The sequence below is a fragment of the Bombina bombina genome, chromosome 9, assembly GCF_027579735.1.
Source record: "Bombina bombina isolate aBomBom1 chromosome 9, aBomBom1.pri, whole genome shotgun sequence".
Classification (NCBI taxonomy): domain Eukaryota; kingdom Metazoa; phylum Chordata; class Amphibia; order Anura; family Bombinatoridae; genus Bombina; species Bombina bombina.
The window spans coordinates 126,032,771-126,048,567 of record NC_069507.1 but is presented as its reverse complement, the minus strand read 5'-3'; the positions used below and the strand labels follow the sequence as shown (position 1 = coordinate 126,048,567).

The window sequence follows — 15,797 nt, the reverse complement described above, 5'->3', positions numbered from 1 at the left end:
TTAAAATCTCCTTCCAAAGATTATATTTGAGCTAGATTCTCAGTTTTATTTTTTCCTATATACTGCAAAAATGAAGGTCTTAAAATACATTAGCTAGATACCATCCTATAAAGAATATTATTATAAAGAACCAGGTAATATTAATTGCAATATATAAAAATATGTGAAGAATATATGCATGACTTCAAAGCATATAGTTATGGATGATGTATGAGCCACAAATTACACTGCAATGCAAAATAGTTCTTTATATACACTTTGCATGTACATATGTGTCTGTGTGTCTGTGCTCGTCTACACACAGAGTTATGCTCACATGTCCCAACAATAATCCCTTTAAACTCTTTACCAAGGCTAAGAACAAGTTGTTGTTATTAGATTACTCTTAATCCTGTGCTGTCTCTAAATCACTGAGCAACCATCTCTCAACGACTCAGACTGTTCAAAATCATCCCATGTCTCACAACACCAGAGCAGAGAAAACCACCACTCTAGAGAGAGACGGGGTCAAACGAAGCCCTGGGGCAAAAAACAAAGGTGGAGTAGACTTAGGGGGCAAGAAAGGAACAACAGATGTTCATGAAGGTAGCCTTAAAGTAGGGCATGATGGGACAGGACATGGCAGAAAGAGCCCTCAAGGAGGGCATGAGGAGGGACATAATTCAAGTGGAAGGGGACATCACAGGGGCAAAAGGGTGAGCGATACCCAGAGCATTACAACAAAGACCTACTCACCCTTTTTGAATTCACTCTTCAGCAAGGTGAGTGAAAATAAGTAACACAATGACAGTTTTTGTGACATTGGCTGAAAATGTGGATGACAAAGGTGACAATGTAGAAGAAACAAATGTGTGTGACGCTGAAAGAGTGTCATTAGCACAGGCAGTTTCTGTGACACTGTCTGTTTCTAACACAATGTGACACTGATTGAAAATGTATATGACAACAAATAACAACATATGCAACAAAGTTAATTATGGGGTGATAGCAAATTACATAAAGTCTTGTGTGGCACTAGCACACACACATTCAGACACAGTATGTGTAAATTTGGAATTCAATATATATGACATTGTGGGACCATGCCAGTGGCCCTGATACTGTATGTGACATAGATTATGTGTTTGATGCTGACTGACAATATGTATGACATGAACTGCATGATTCAAACCAATGAATACCAATGTATTGACCATGTTTGTGGTCTATAAAATGTGTGTCACTGTGATACTGATTGTATATGGGACAACTGGTGACAGTGTGGGTGAAAATAAAACAGTATATAGCACACATTGATTGGATTGAGATCTTAAAAACAAATTACCTTTGTAAGGCTATGAGCAAGACATTGTATAATTTATGAAATGCTTTATTTATTTATTTATTGTAGAATTATTGCAGACAACACGCAGATATGAGAGCCAGTATCATTACACAACCAGCTTTAGAACAATTTTACTTTATTAACCTATTATGTTATTTTTAAAACAGGAAAGAGATTTGGCCCCTGAGGAAATGGATGGTAAGTAAAATATCTACATGTCTATAGACAAATCTTAGCCATTTTTAGCTATAGTGACTTAATGATTGCAATCTCAGTTGTTCATTTGGGAACCATTCCTTCTGTATCTCATGCATTTATATATCTTTACTCTTTTGCTTGTTTGCTTGTTTCATCTTCCTGTCTCTCTCTGTAATTATATACCTCAGACTAGGTCCTATGTTTGTTATAATTGCTAGTAACATAGTCTTACATAACAGCAATCCTGTTGCTATAAATCACAGCTTGAGGGTTATCAATCTCCTGTAAGCAGTTAGTTAGCCAATCACTACAAGGGAACTACTCTCAAATGCCAACACCAGCTATTTCTTTCAGTGAGAGCTCTCAAACATTAACAGCACCTCACACCTGTTGCTTTTAAGTGCAGTTGCAATGTGCACACAGACCTTTTTCATTACACCTTGCTTTGATCTGGTGCACTTACACCTGGTGAGAGGCAGCCTAACATTTGATGAGAAAGGATAAAGAAAAATAAATTCTCTACCATACCGGGGTAAAAGTTGGTTCTTGTCAATAGCCCCCACCCTTTAATTGTAACTTAGCTCTTTACTGCAATTAACCATACCAATGATGTCCCCGCCAGCCTGTCCAAAATCCCACTACATGATTTCCCCTAACTGAAATACTTTCCAAAGCCCAACTGACCCTCCCAACATGGAGGCCATGGGGGTAGATAGATTACATAGCACCTCCCCTTAACACCCAGGAATTCTGCCAATATCTAAGGATCCCCTGAGAGCTAACCCCAGTAAAACAATCTCACCTGAATCACCTTCAGCCTCTTTCAGGAAGCAGGAACAGCATTTCCCTCTGTTGCCTTACCCTGGAAAAGGGACCCTGTTGCTACTGGCTGAAAAACGCTGAGGATAGTTAATGCTGAGAATGAGATTACTGTATGTAATTTGCATTTTTCTGCTCTTATGAGGCTGCTGTCATTGCTGAAAAGGTCATTATGGTAGGTGTTACTATTGTTTTTCAGGGAGTTGAGTGCAGTGCAGAAGTCTAGAGGGACCATTTTTGATCTTGGACAGGGTTTCATTCTAGCAAGTAACTTTGTTTTTCCTTTTAGTGTCTCCCACTGTTTTCTATTCAGCCTGTGTCTGTCTCTTGGTTTCTGCCTACTTTGCTTTATGTCAGGTAAACTTATCTTACTTGGCTGTCTCTGAATTTCAAGTTTTGTGTTTATTTTTTTTTAGAGCTCCATGCAGCCTTTGTAGAGTTTGATGCAGATCAGGACGGGTACATTGGATACAAGGAGCTTGGAGAGTGCATGAGGACAATGGGGTATATGCCAACAGAGATGGAGCTGATTGAAATCTCCCAACACATAAAAATGAGAAGTAAGTGCTTCAGGCAATTATTTAATATTTTGTGAAGAAATTAAAAACAGTGTCTGATTGGCTTTTACTTTCTTTCACTATGAATTTATAAACTCTATAGTGAGAAAAAATCTCCAGTTCACGTGTAGGACCCGATTGTCTAACGTTCTCAGCTCATTAGAGATTCTCTAAGACCGTTTAGTCACAGTTTTCTGGAACGGCACATTTTCTCCAAAGAGCTAAGGGGCATACTTCACATTTCTATAAATTACAGTAGAATGCTCAATAAAAGTAGTAGGGTAAACATCATAATCAAAATAAACATTACAATGTGCATTAAAATGATGCAGTAAAATTCTTATTTAAAGTATGCAGAAAAATGTGTATTCAGGGTAAACAGTAAAATTGGAGTTCATTTACAGAGTGTCATTTAAAAATAGGAAGTTAAAGGAATATAAATCACAAAAAAATTCTTTCATGATTTAGGTAGAACATACAATTTTAAACAACTTTCCAGTTTACTTCTATTATCAAATTTGCTTCATTCTCTTGGTATCATTTGTTAAAGAAGCAGCAATGCACTACTGTTTTCTAACTGAACAGATGGGTGAGCCAATGACAATCAGTATATTCTGTATATACAGCCACCAATCAGCACCTAGGACCTTGGTTATTTGCTGCTTCTGAGCTTACCTAGATACACCTTTCAGCAAAGGATAACAAGAGAAGGAAGCAAATTAAATAATAGGAGTAAATTAGAAAGTTGTTTTACATTGCAGGCTCTTTCTGAATCATTTTAAAATTTGGGTTTCATGTAGCTTTAAAATCATGACAAAAAGTACAAAATTTAAAGTTTTCTATTGTAAAATGAGTCTTGCTGCTTTGACTAGTGGGCTAGTTTCTTGGGTGTGTTTGAAGTTATCTCAGAGTGTTATTTAAAGTGAAAGTCAACCATACCGTTCTTAGCTGCTACAGTAGCCCACGGCCAAAAAAGGTTTTTTGCTAAGAGGTGACGTTTTCACCTTTTAGCCAATAGCTGTGCAGTAAATCCAGTTTGGCGCCCATGGGAGCCGGATTTAGTGCACAGCTATTGGCTAAGAGGTGAAAATGTCACCTGTTAGCAAAATATTTTTTAGCCGTGGGCTGCTGTAGCAGCTAAGAACGGCGATCGGTTGAAACAAATAAAGGAGTTTTCTACATGAAGTATCTTATACTTCATAAATGAAAGTGCCCTTTATTTGTTTCAATAGTCAACCCTAGCGTTTCAAAATGCTAGGGTTGACTTTCACTTTAAGCAAGTTATGCCTGCAAGTCTCAGTGTTTTATCTTGCCAAATATAAAACCAGCAAGTCTATCTCAAAATATGCAATGCATGTATTGAACTGATAACAAAAATACATTATACAAATTAGAGGTAAACACAAGTAAAAGTGCCATGGAAACACTTCAATTTGATTTGTATTTGCTTAAGAATGTTATCTGTACCAGGTGCTTCCTATCACATTCACTCTACCTTGGGAGATTCAAGAGATATTAATTACACTCTGTGACAGGTCTGCCTATGCAAGGGTTGGCATGACGATTTCACTCATGCTGGAGAAAGTTAAAGGTTTATATTCAGTAAATTAATTTTATATAATGAAGAATGAATTGGTTGTCTGGAAAATATTACTCATTTTTGTTGTTTGGTGATTAGTAAAGTTATATTTTGCAGCTGTTTGTTAAAGGGACAGTAACAACCTTGTGATTACAAGATATTTCTGTTGTTTTGCCATAGAATAACATATCAGCCAAGTATTAACTTTTTAAAAACAAATAAACATCCTTTTAACTGCAATTATTTTTCAATAGCTAAACTTTACCCACCATTTGCATTATTTGGAGGAGCCAATTTGGGCTTTATTCCACAGACATGGCTAGCCACGATCATAAAGTTAGTAAAAAATGGATTGTTTGCAGTTATTATCTGATAAAGGCAAAAAAGGATAGATATGTAGCAGAGTTGGCCTTAAAAAATTTGGTATGGGGCATTTCAGGTTCTGAGAATTAGAAATTGCCAAATTTTCAAAGCATGAAAAGGGAACACAATTATTATACAAAATATTATGCAAATATTAACATATGTGTATATATATATATATATATATATATATATATATATATATATAAAAAGTATCTCTATGTTAAAGACCTTTGCCTGCCTTTTTTTTTTCGAACACCTGAGACCTCACATATTTAAACCCTTATCATTTTTTTGAGAAATATTTTTTTTAAATAATTTTTATTAGATGATGTTATTAGGAGTGCAACTGTACTTAGTAATGTATTTTTGATGTGTTTGTGAGACTTTGTTGTTTTGCAAAAGTTAACCAGAGCTCTGAGGTTGCGCTAACCCAATACGCAATAACTTTAATTGCGCTCAAACGATTGTGTTTACTTTCAACTTGTAATAGAGCGAAAAACCTGTCGTGGGCAAACAACCATGATTAAACCCTTATCACTTGCACGTAACTGTTAGCAATCCACTCGTAATCTAGCCCATAATGTGCAATACAAAATACCAACTATTGTGGGTGGTTATCTCATTGCAAGCCAAAGTCCAAGTACAGGAATCAATAGGGGACATAAAGAAAGAGAAGGCAGAAGCCTAGGTCGACAAGTGTCCAAAAGTTGTTGTTGTTATGTTTCAGCTAGTTGTAGTCATTTTTGCATAACATTTGTTACTATAATGACCATTAATGTTTACACATTTGAGCTATTAGTTTTTCATTTACTACCTGAAGCATACTGCCAGGCAGCTGTAACTATTACGTTTTATTACAGTCTTCTTAGTTGCCCTAAATGATTTCCTTGCTCTGCACTGTATAATATAACGGTGGTGTCTTGCTATGTCGTAGATGTGATTTGCCATTTCAGGTTATTGACATTAATGGTTTTCTTGACCTTTCCCTCACTATCTTTTATTGTCTCACAGTGGGAGGCAGAGTGGATTTTGAGGACTTTGTGGAACTTATTGGTCCAAAGATGTTGGCAGAAACTGAAAATATGGTAGGAGTGAGAGAGCTCAAGATTGCATTCAGAGAGGTAAAAGTACTTTTTTACACTTTTTGTTCGCCTCACAGCATGTTAAGAGGATTGTGTTATGGGATCATAGTGATAAAACAGTCCAATGGATTTAAAATAATACAATTCTGTATAGGAAACTTTATCCCACAAATTTATTTTTTACTGAGCTACAAGTTGACCTCTCTCATATCCCCTCTGTCATCAATAGGAACATACAATTATGTGGTCTAATGTCATGGAGGCACTAAAAGAGAATATAGTCATGTACTCCTGGAGTGAATATCTTTAAGGTACCTTCTCTTAAATATGGACCTTCTCTTCCTGGGCCTGATATTCAAAACCTCGCCTGCAGGAGAGAAATCACACAAAATCTTTGGGATTTTTTTTAGACCTTGCATTGTAATGTAGGAGTCTCTGTTTCACACAAAAAACACTACACAGCAACAAGAACATTTCTCAAGATAAAATGTGTGTTTTTATAAGGGCCTTGCCGTAGCGACGAGACATAGCAGTGAGTTTTGAATATCAGGCTTCAGTTACGTTGATGCATATGTAGCGAGGTAGTAGAAACTGCAGCTCCTCCGCATTTGAACAGTTATTTTGCACTGATAAAGAAATAATTGTGACCCCTGAGAATATTTTCTACTGTTAAGTTAACGCCAGATATTGTTGAAGGGTCAAATTTATGGTTCAAAAAGAGCATGCATTTTTAAAAATACTTTCCCACTTGCATCCGTTATTAAATTTACCTTTTTCTCTTTGTATATTTTGTTAAAAACATCATTTATGTAAGAACTTACCTGATAAATTCATTTCTTTCATAGTGGCAAGAGTGCATGAGCTAATGACGTATGGGATATACATTCCTACCATGAGGGGGCAAAGTTTCTTAAACCTCAAAATGCCTATAAATACCTCCCACCTCACTCATACCTTAGTTTAACGTGTAGCCAAGAAGCCAGGTGTTAAAGAAGGAGTAAAAAGCATACAAAAAGAGGAACTGGAAAAAATAATCTGCTTTATACAAAAAAATTATAACCACCAAAAATAGGGTGGGTCTCATGGACTCTTACCACTATGAAATAAATGAAGTTATCAGGTAAGTTCTTACATAAATTATGTTTTCTTTCATGTAAGTTGCAAGAGTCCATGAGCTAGTGATGTATGGGATATACGTAATACCCAAGATGTGGAAATCTACGAGTCACTAGAGAGGGAGGGATAAAATAACAACAGCTAAATCCGCTGAGAAATGAAATCCAAAATATAAATAAGTTTTCGTAAAAAAATTTTTAAAAAAAAACTCAAATCAAAGGCACTAGAATCAAACTGAGATAAGGACCTGAAGAACCTTTCTACCAAAGGCTGCTTCCAAAAACAGAACAAAATGGTAACATTTCTTCAAATAAGCTTTGTGAAACAAAACGTTTCAATCAAAATGCCAGAGAAATAGCAGAAGCTTTCTGACCTTTCCTGGAGCCAGAAGAAATAACAAATAGACTAGAAGTCTTTCTGAAATCTTAAATAGCATCAACATAATATTTCAAAGCTCTTACCACATCCAAAGAATGAGAAAACCTTACAAGAGTATTCTTAGAATTAGGACACAAAGAAGGAACAACAAATTCCTTATTGAATTTGTTAGAATTCACAACTTTAGGCAAAAATGTAAATGAAGTCTGCAAAACAGCTTTATCTTGATGGAAACTCAGATAAAGAAACTCACAAAAGAGCAGACAATTCAGAAACTCTTCTAGCAGAAGAGATAGCCAAAAGAAATAACACTTGAAGGTAATTCATAATCAGAGAATGCATAGGCTCAAAAGGAGGAGTCTGAAAAAAACTTCAAAACTAAGTTGAATCTCCAAGGAGGAGAAATAGATTAAATAACAGGTTTGATACAAATCAAAACCTGAACAAAACAGTGAATATCAGGAAATTTAGCAATCTTTCTATGAAATAAGACAGAAAGAGTAGAAATGTATCCTTCAAAGTATTTGCAGATAATCCCTTCTCCAAAACATCCGGAAGAAACTGTAAAATCCTAGGAACTCTGAAAGAATGACAAGAATAATTATGAGTGGAACACCATGAAATATAGGTTTTCCAAACCCGATAATTTTTTTCCCTTGAAACAGACTTACGATCCTGTACCATAGTGCTAATAGTAAGGATACATTTTGAAACCTCTATGACTAAGTACTAAACGTTCAATTTCCATGCCTTCAAATGTAGAGATTTGAGATCTTGATATAAAAAACAGCCCTAGAGACAGAAGGTCTGGCCTTAAAGGAAGTGGCCAAGACTGGCAACTGGACATCTGGACAAGATCCACATATCAAAACCTGTGAGACCATGCTGGTGCTATCAGAAACACATGAGATTGCACCATTATGATCTTGAAGATTACCTTTGAAAGAAGAACCAGAGGTGGAAAAATATAAGCAGGTTGTTAAAAACCAAGGAACTGCTAAGGCATCCACCATCTCCGCCTGAGGATCCCTAAACCTGGAAAGGTATCTGGAAAGCTTCTTGTTTAGATGAGAGGCCATCAGATCTATTTCTGGAAGACACCACATCTGTACAAGATGAAAAAAACACACAACTGGATGGAGAGACCACTCCCCCGGATATAAAGTCTGATGGCTGAGAAAATCCACTGCCAAATTGTCTACACCTGGGATATGAATCGCAGAAATTAGACAAGAGTTGTATTCCACCTAAGAAAATATCCGAGATACTGCCTTCATAAGTGAAGGACTGTGAGTCCCTCCTTGATGATTGATATATGCCACTGTTATGATATTGTCTGTTTGAAAACAAATGTAAAAGTTATCTCTTCAATAGAGGTCACACCTGAAGAGCCCTGAAAATAGCACGTTCTATATATTCTAAAATATTAATTGGTAACCTTGAGGTTTCCAAACCCCTTGTGCCTTTAGAGACTCTCAGACAGCTCCCCAACCTGAAAAAACTTGCATCTGTTGAGAATACAGTCCAGGTAGGATGAACAAATGAGGCCCCCTGAACAATAAGGTGATAGTCCAACCACCAAATCAGAGAGTATAGAGTGCTGGGATTTAAGTATATCAGTTTTGATATCTGAAAATAATCCCTGCACCTTTGGTGCAACATGCAAAGCTATAGAGGCCTCAAACAAAAACAAGCAAAGAAGATCGCACCCGATGCTGCAGTCATGATACCTAAAACTTCCATGCACATAGCCACTGAAGGGACTAATAGAGACTGAAGGTTTAGACAAACTAAAATTAACTTCATTTGTCTCTAGTCTGTCAGAGAAAGAATCATAGACACTAAATCGTATCTGGAAACCTAAAAAGGTGACCCTTGTCTAAGGAATCAAGAAACTATTTTGTAAATTGATCCTCCAACCATGTCATTGAAGAAACCACACTAGTTGTTTCGAGTGAGATTCTGCTAAATGAAAAGATTTGAGCTAGTACCAAGATATTGTCCAAATAAGGAAACACCACAATACCCTGCTCTCTGATTACAGATAGAAGGGCACCGAGAACCTTTGAAAAGAATCTCTGAGCTGTCGCTAGGCCAAATGGAAGAGCGACAAATTGGTAATGCTTATCTAGAAAAGAGAATCTCAGAAAACTATAGCGGCCTGAATGAATCGAAATGTTAAGATAAACGTCCTGTAAGTCTATTGTGGATATGAAGTGACCTTGCTGAACAAAAGGCAGAATATTCCTCATAGTCACCATCTTGAATGTTGGGACTCTTACAAAACGATTTAAAAATGTCAGATCCAGAATTGTTCTGAACGAATCTTCTTTCTTTTGGATAATGAATAGATTTGAATAGAAACCCAAACTCCATTCCTGCAGAGGAACTGGAACAATCACCCCTGAAAACTCTAGATCTGAAATACTTTTTGAAAAACCTGAGCTTTTACAGGGTTTGTTGTAACATGGGAAAGAATCTTCCCATGGGACATGGGAGGTTTTATTCTGAATCCTATTCGATACCCCTGAGAAAACAATATTCTAAATCCACGGATTTTGAACAGAAACTGTCCAAATGTGTTGAAATAAATTCAATCTGCCCCCCCCCCCCCCACAAGTTGAACTGGTTTAAGGGCCGCACCTTCATGCAGTCTTAGGGGCTGAATTTGGTTTTATTTATAAGGCTTGGATTTATTCAAATTCGGAGTAGATCTCTAATTAGAGCCAGAGGCCTTAGGGAAAAAAACAATTGGGAGCATAAAATTACCCTTTCCCCCAGTAATAGTGGAGACAATAAAATCTAATAGAAAACCTAAAAAAATACTATCCTAAAATGATAAGATAGTAATCTAAATTTAGACACCATATCAGAGATTTAAGTCATAAAACTCTTCTAGTAAGAATGGCTAAAAATAAAGATTTTATATAAATTAAAATTACAAAAAATATAGCATCACAAATGAAATGATTAGCATGTTGAAGTAAAAGAACAATGCTTAGTCAATTCAAGATCTGATAACTAAACTGTCCAACCAAAAGGTTGAAACAGCAGCAACATCAGCCATAGAAATGGCAGGTTTAAGAATATAGCCAATATGTAAATATGCTTCTCTAAGATAGGATACAAACTTCCTATCTAAGGGATCCTTAAAAGAAGAAATATCTTCCATAAGATAGAAGTACGTTAGGCAAGAGTAGAAGTAGCCTCACCTTAGGGACTTTTACCCAAAAACTTTAGCCACAGGTAAAGTATATAGCTTTTTAAACCTAGCCATAATACACGTGTGATGCGCAGCAGCATTTAGCGGCCTTCTAAATACCAAAAAGCAACGCCAAAGCCATATATGTCTGCTATTTCTGAACAAAGGGGATCCCAGAGAAGCATTTACAACCATTTGTGCCATAATTACACAAGCTGTTTGTAAATGATTTCAGTGAGAAACCTAAAATTTGGAAAAATTTTACATTTTTTTCTTTATTTTATCGCATTTGGCGGTGAAATGGTGGTATGAAATATACCAAAATGGGCCTAGATCAATACTTTGGGTTGTCTACTACACTACACTAAAGCTAAAATTACCCCAAAAAGCTACCTACATGCTCCCTAATTAACCCCTTCACTGCTGGGCATAATACATGTGTGGTGCGCAATGGCATTTAGCGGCCTTCTAATTACTAAAAAGCAACTCCAAAGCCATATATGTCTGCTATTTCTGAACAGAGGGGATCCCAGAGAAAAATTTACAACCATTTATGCCATAATTGCACAAGCTGTTTGTAAATAATTTCAGTAAGAAACCTAAAGTTTGTAAAAAAAAATATGAAAAAGTGAACGATTTGTTTTATTTGATCACATTTGGTGGTGAAATGGTGGCATGAAATATACCGAAATTGGCCTAGATCAATACTTTGGGATGTCTTCTAAAAAAAAATATATACATGTTAAGGGATATTCAGGTATTCCTGAAAGATATCAGTGTTCCAATGTAACTAGCGCTAATTTAAAAAAAAAAAGTGGTTTGGAAATAGCAAAGTGCTACTTGTATTTATGGCCCTATAACTTGCAAAAAAAGGAAAGAACATGTAAACATTGGGTATTTCTAAACTCTGGACAAAATTTAGAAACTATTTAGCATGGGTGTTTTTTGGTGGTTGTAGATGTGTAACAGATTTTGGGGTCAAAGTTAGAAAAAGTGTGTTTTTTTCCATTTTTTCCTCATATTTTATCATTTTTTATAGTAAATTATAAGATATAATGAAAATAATGGTATCTTTAGAAAGTCCATTTAATGGCGAGAAAAACGATATATAATATGTGTGGGTACAGTAAATGAGTAAGAGGAAAATTACAGCTAAACACAAACACCTCAAAAATGTAAAAATAGCCTTGGTCCCAAACGGACAGAAAATGCAAAAGTGCTGTGGTGATTAAGGGGTTAAGGAAGAGTAATGTTGACCTCCATGTGCCTTAAATAGATGAACCTGACCCTAAACATGTGTTTAAGGGATATCCCAAAATAAGTGCATAACTCTTTATCTGATTCTTAGGATTTGCTCTGATTCAATGTTTTACCCTCACAATCCAGGTGACCAACATTAAGAGTAAAGGTTCAGATTCCGCTTTTAGTAAAGCTCAAGCTACAGATCTGCTTAAGGCTGTTCTTTTAGCTTTAGATCTGAAGAGTTTAAAGACCATAGGTCAACTGATATTGTTTAAGGTCTAGGCTAAAAGATGTTTCTATCTCTTTGGAGCTCTCAGATCTCAGTTCTGAGGAATAGACTGAGCCTGGTTAAAGATTTCTACCACAATCGAGGTTAAACCCCTTTTTTCTCTCTACTTTTTAGAAGTAGGTAAAATGTCTCAAAGTGGATGCAGTTATGTGGCTTTACAAGTCCACCACTGTTCCTGCAGAAGATGCTTTCTCTTTTAAGAGTCCTCTTTTAAATCCAGTTAGCTTTGAATTACTAAGGACAATCATTAAAAATCTGGAAAGTTTAAACATCAAGGGGTTAATTGAAAGGACACAGTAATGACTTACTATTTATAGGGAAGATTGGGGAGCATTAGACATCTTAAGAAAAGCTCAGATTACATGAACCAAAACCAGTTGACTGTTGTGGGATAATCTGTGGTGAAGTAATGCTGGAAGTTCCTTAAAAGGCACACAGTTTCGAATAGCTAACATACAGAACTGCTATGTGGAGCAGCCATTTAAAGGCTTCACTTAAGACATTAATTGGTATGTTTAGGTTTATAGCCAGTTGTATCTGAGTGAAATACATAAATACTGAATAGTGCAACCCCATGGAAATAATTGTTTCCTAATTCCAGATAAAAGGAAAGAAGTTGATGTTTTCTATATCAGAAATGTGACTCACAAGAACACTTTTTCTATATTGCTGAGACTAAAGAACTGTTGAGAAAGTTAGGATTAATTTGATTTTCAGTAATTTTTTTAGATACTGATGTGTCTAATCTTAAAAAGAATTGCAGTTTATGGGTTGATTTTTAATAAATTTGTCTTTTGAAAAGTTAGACAGAATTTGATATATATTCATTTTTACCCACGGGTTTCAACTATCTGTAGCATAGCATAGCATTTGTATTTGTTTTGTGTTTTGTACTGAGCTTTTGCACATTGATTATTTACGCCTGTAGCAAAGCATCGGATTCAGAGTATTTGGAATATTATGGCATTTAATGTTTTGCTTTTTCTTAAGGAGAGGTTTGCAACAGAGGAAGTTAAAGATACTGTATATATACATACACACGTCACATACTTGAAAACTCATACTTGAAAACGAGAGAAATCTCAATGTATGTATCCTTCCTGGTAAAATATTTTATAAATATATATATATATACACACACACACACACATATAGCTATAGATATAGATATATATATACAAACACACACATATAGCTATATATATATATATATATATATACACACACACACACACACACATATATAGCTATAGAGAGATAGAGAGAGATAGAGAGAGAGAGAGAGAGAGAGATAGAGAGAGAGAGATAGAGAGAGATAGAGAGAGAGAGAAAGAGAGAGAAATATAGCATTAAGAACGAGTGGAAAAAAGTGAAGAGATATAAGAGAGGAGTGTAAAGAGAAGATATGGCATGAGAGAGAAGGGAGGAGGTAAAACTAGAGATTGAAGAGCGGAGGGAGTGGAGAAAGATAGATGAGAGATGATAATTATAATTTTTTTTATATGACCTCACATTAATGTCAGCACTCTGTTTTCTCTCAGTTCAACAACTTCCTTTTTCTTTCTAGCTGTTGTCTTCCCCAGAACCCTTGTTGATGTTGCTAACTGCTATGCACTTATTTTTTGTTAATTTATTACTGTATGTATCATTATTTCATTTATGGTATAAAACAAAAACTATATTAAAAAATGACTGCACAATAAGGTGTTTCACATTGGCTAAACATATGCAAAGAGGGGGGTTAATGGGTGGGATCAAAAGTGGCGGGTAACATTCTGGTCTGGCTAGTAGCTTAGGGCTTGACATTTTGAGCAATGTGCAGAGGCGTAACTAGAAACCACAGGGCCCAGGTGCAAGAATCTAAGAAGGGCCCCCTCCCCCACACACACAAAAAAGTGAATTTGATACATATCTTTTTTTTTTTTACATTTAACACAGAAAAAAAATGTGAATCGGATTACGTCTACAAAAGGAGGTACCCTGCGCTCACAGTCTGTGAGATGGGCTGACCCCCTATTACTGTATATAGTGACAATGTTTAACCCACCAGTACTGTATATAGTGAGTCAGTGACACAGTCTGTAATCTGCTGGTGAGATGGCTGGCCTGACCTTACCCGCCCCAGTACTTTATAAAGTGACCACAGTAGTCTGTGACATGGTCCAGCCCCCCCTTACTGTATATAGTGGTACTGTATAGACTGACACTGTTTACTGTGAGCCCTTTTTTGTTTTTTGCAAAACAGTTAACCTGAACTCTGAGGTCAAGCCAACCTTGCACGTTAACTTTAATTGCGCTCAAGCAATCGTGTTTACTTTCAACTTATAATACGAGTGGCAACCCGATGCGTGCAAACACCCGCAATAAATCCCTTTTTGCTTGCGTGTAAATGTTAACGTGCCACTCGTAATCTGGTCCTAAATAGGAGAAAAATATAGGGTAAACTGTACCATTACCTTTGCTTTGTAGTATATGCATAAGAGGTTAATTTTTTTAAACAGCAAAAGATATGTGTATACATATGTATAAGGGGTTAATTTTACAAATAGCAACAGATATGTGTGAATATTCATTAGGGTTAATTTTTTAGACAGCAAAAAATATTTGTGTATATATCCCAAAGGAGTACATTTTATAAACAGCAACATATGTGTATTAGTGTATGTATGAATACAAACATAATTTATGTAAGAACTTACCTGATAAATTCATTTCTTTCATAGTGGCAAGAGTCCATGAGCTAGTGATGTATGGGATATACATTCCGACCAGGAGGGGGCAAAGTTTCCCAAACCTCAAAATGCCTATAAATACACCCCCCACCTCACTCATACTTCAGTTTAACGTATAGCCAAGTGAGGTGTAAAAAAAAAAAAATGAAGTAAAAAGCATACAAAAAGAGGAACTGGAAAAAATAATGTGCTTTATACAAAAAAATCATAACCACAAAAAATAGGGTGGGTTTCATGGATTTTTGCCACTATGAAAGAAATGAATTTATCAAGTAAGTTCTTACATAAATTATGTTTTCTTTCATGTAAGTGGCAAGAGTCCATGAGCTAGTGATGTATGGGATATAATACCCAAGATGTGGAAGTCCACGAGTCACTAGAGAGCGAGGGATAAAATAAAAACAGCTAATTCCGCTGAGAAATTAAATCCAAACAAATAATTGTTTTCTTAAAAAATTCAGAAAAACGCAAATCATTAGACTCAAACTGAGACAACTGCCTAAAGAACATTTCTACCAAAGGCTGCTTCCGAAGAAGCAAACACATCAAAATTTAGTATGCAAAGAAGACCAAGTTGCTGCTTTGCAAATTTGATCAACTGAAAGGACCAGTCAACACATTAGATTTGCATAATCAACAAATGCAAGATATCAAGACAATGTAATAGCACTTAGTCTAAACTTCAAATGAGTAGTAGTTTTTTTTATAACAAATTTCAAAGTTATGTATATTTCCACTCCCCTTGTACCATGTGATAGCAATCAGCCAATCACAAATGCATATACGTATAGTCTGTGAATTCTTGCACATGCTCAATAGGATCTGGTGACTCAAAAATTGTAAATATAAAATACTGTGCACTTTTTTTTAATGGAAGTAAATTGGAAAGTTGTTTAAAATTACATGCTGTATC

General features: G+C 35.8%; 1 protein-coding gene across 1 annotated transcript; it reads left to right on the top strand.

The window, feature by feature from the left end:
• Positions 1-455: 455 nt before the first annotated feature.
• On the top strand, positions 456-12,145 carry LOC128640446 (calcium-binding protein 4-like). The gene is made up of 5 exons (XM_053692925.1): positions 456-761; positions 1,492-1,522; positions 2,758-2,901; positions 5,855-5,964; positions 12,008-12,145. The coding sequence occupies exons 1-5, from the start codon at positions 456-458 to the stop codon at positions 12,143-12,145; spliced, it is 729 nt and encodes a 242-aa protein (XP_053548900.1).
• The last annotated feature ends 3,652 nt before the right edge of the window (positions 12,146-15,797 follow it).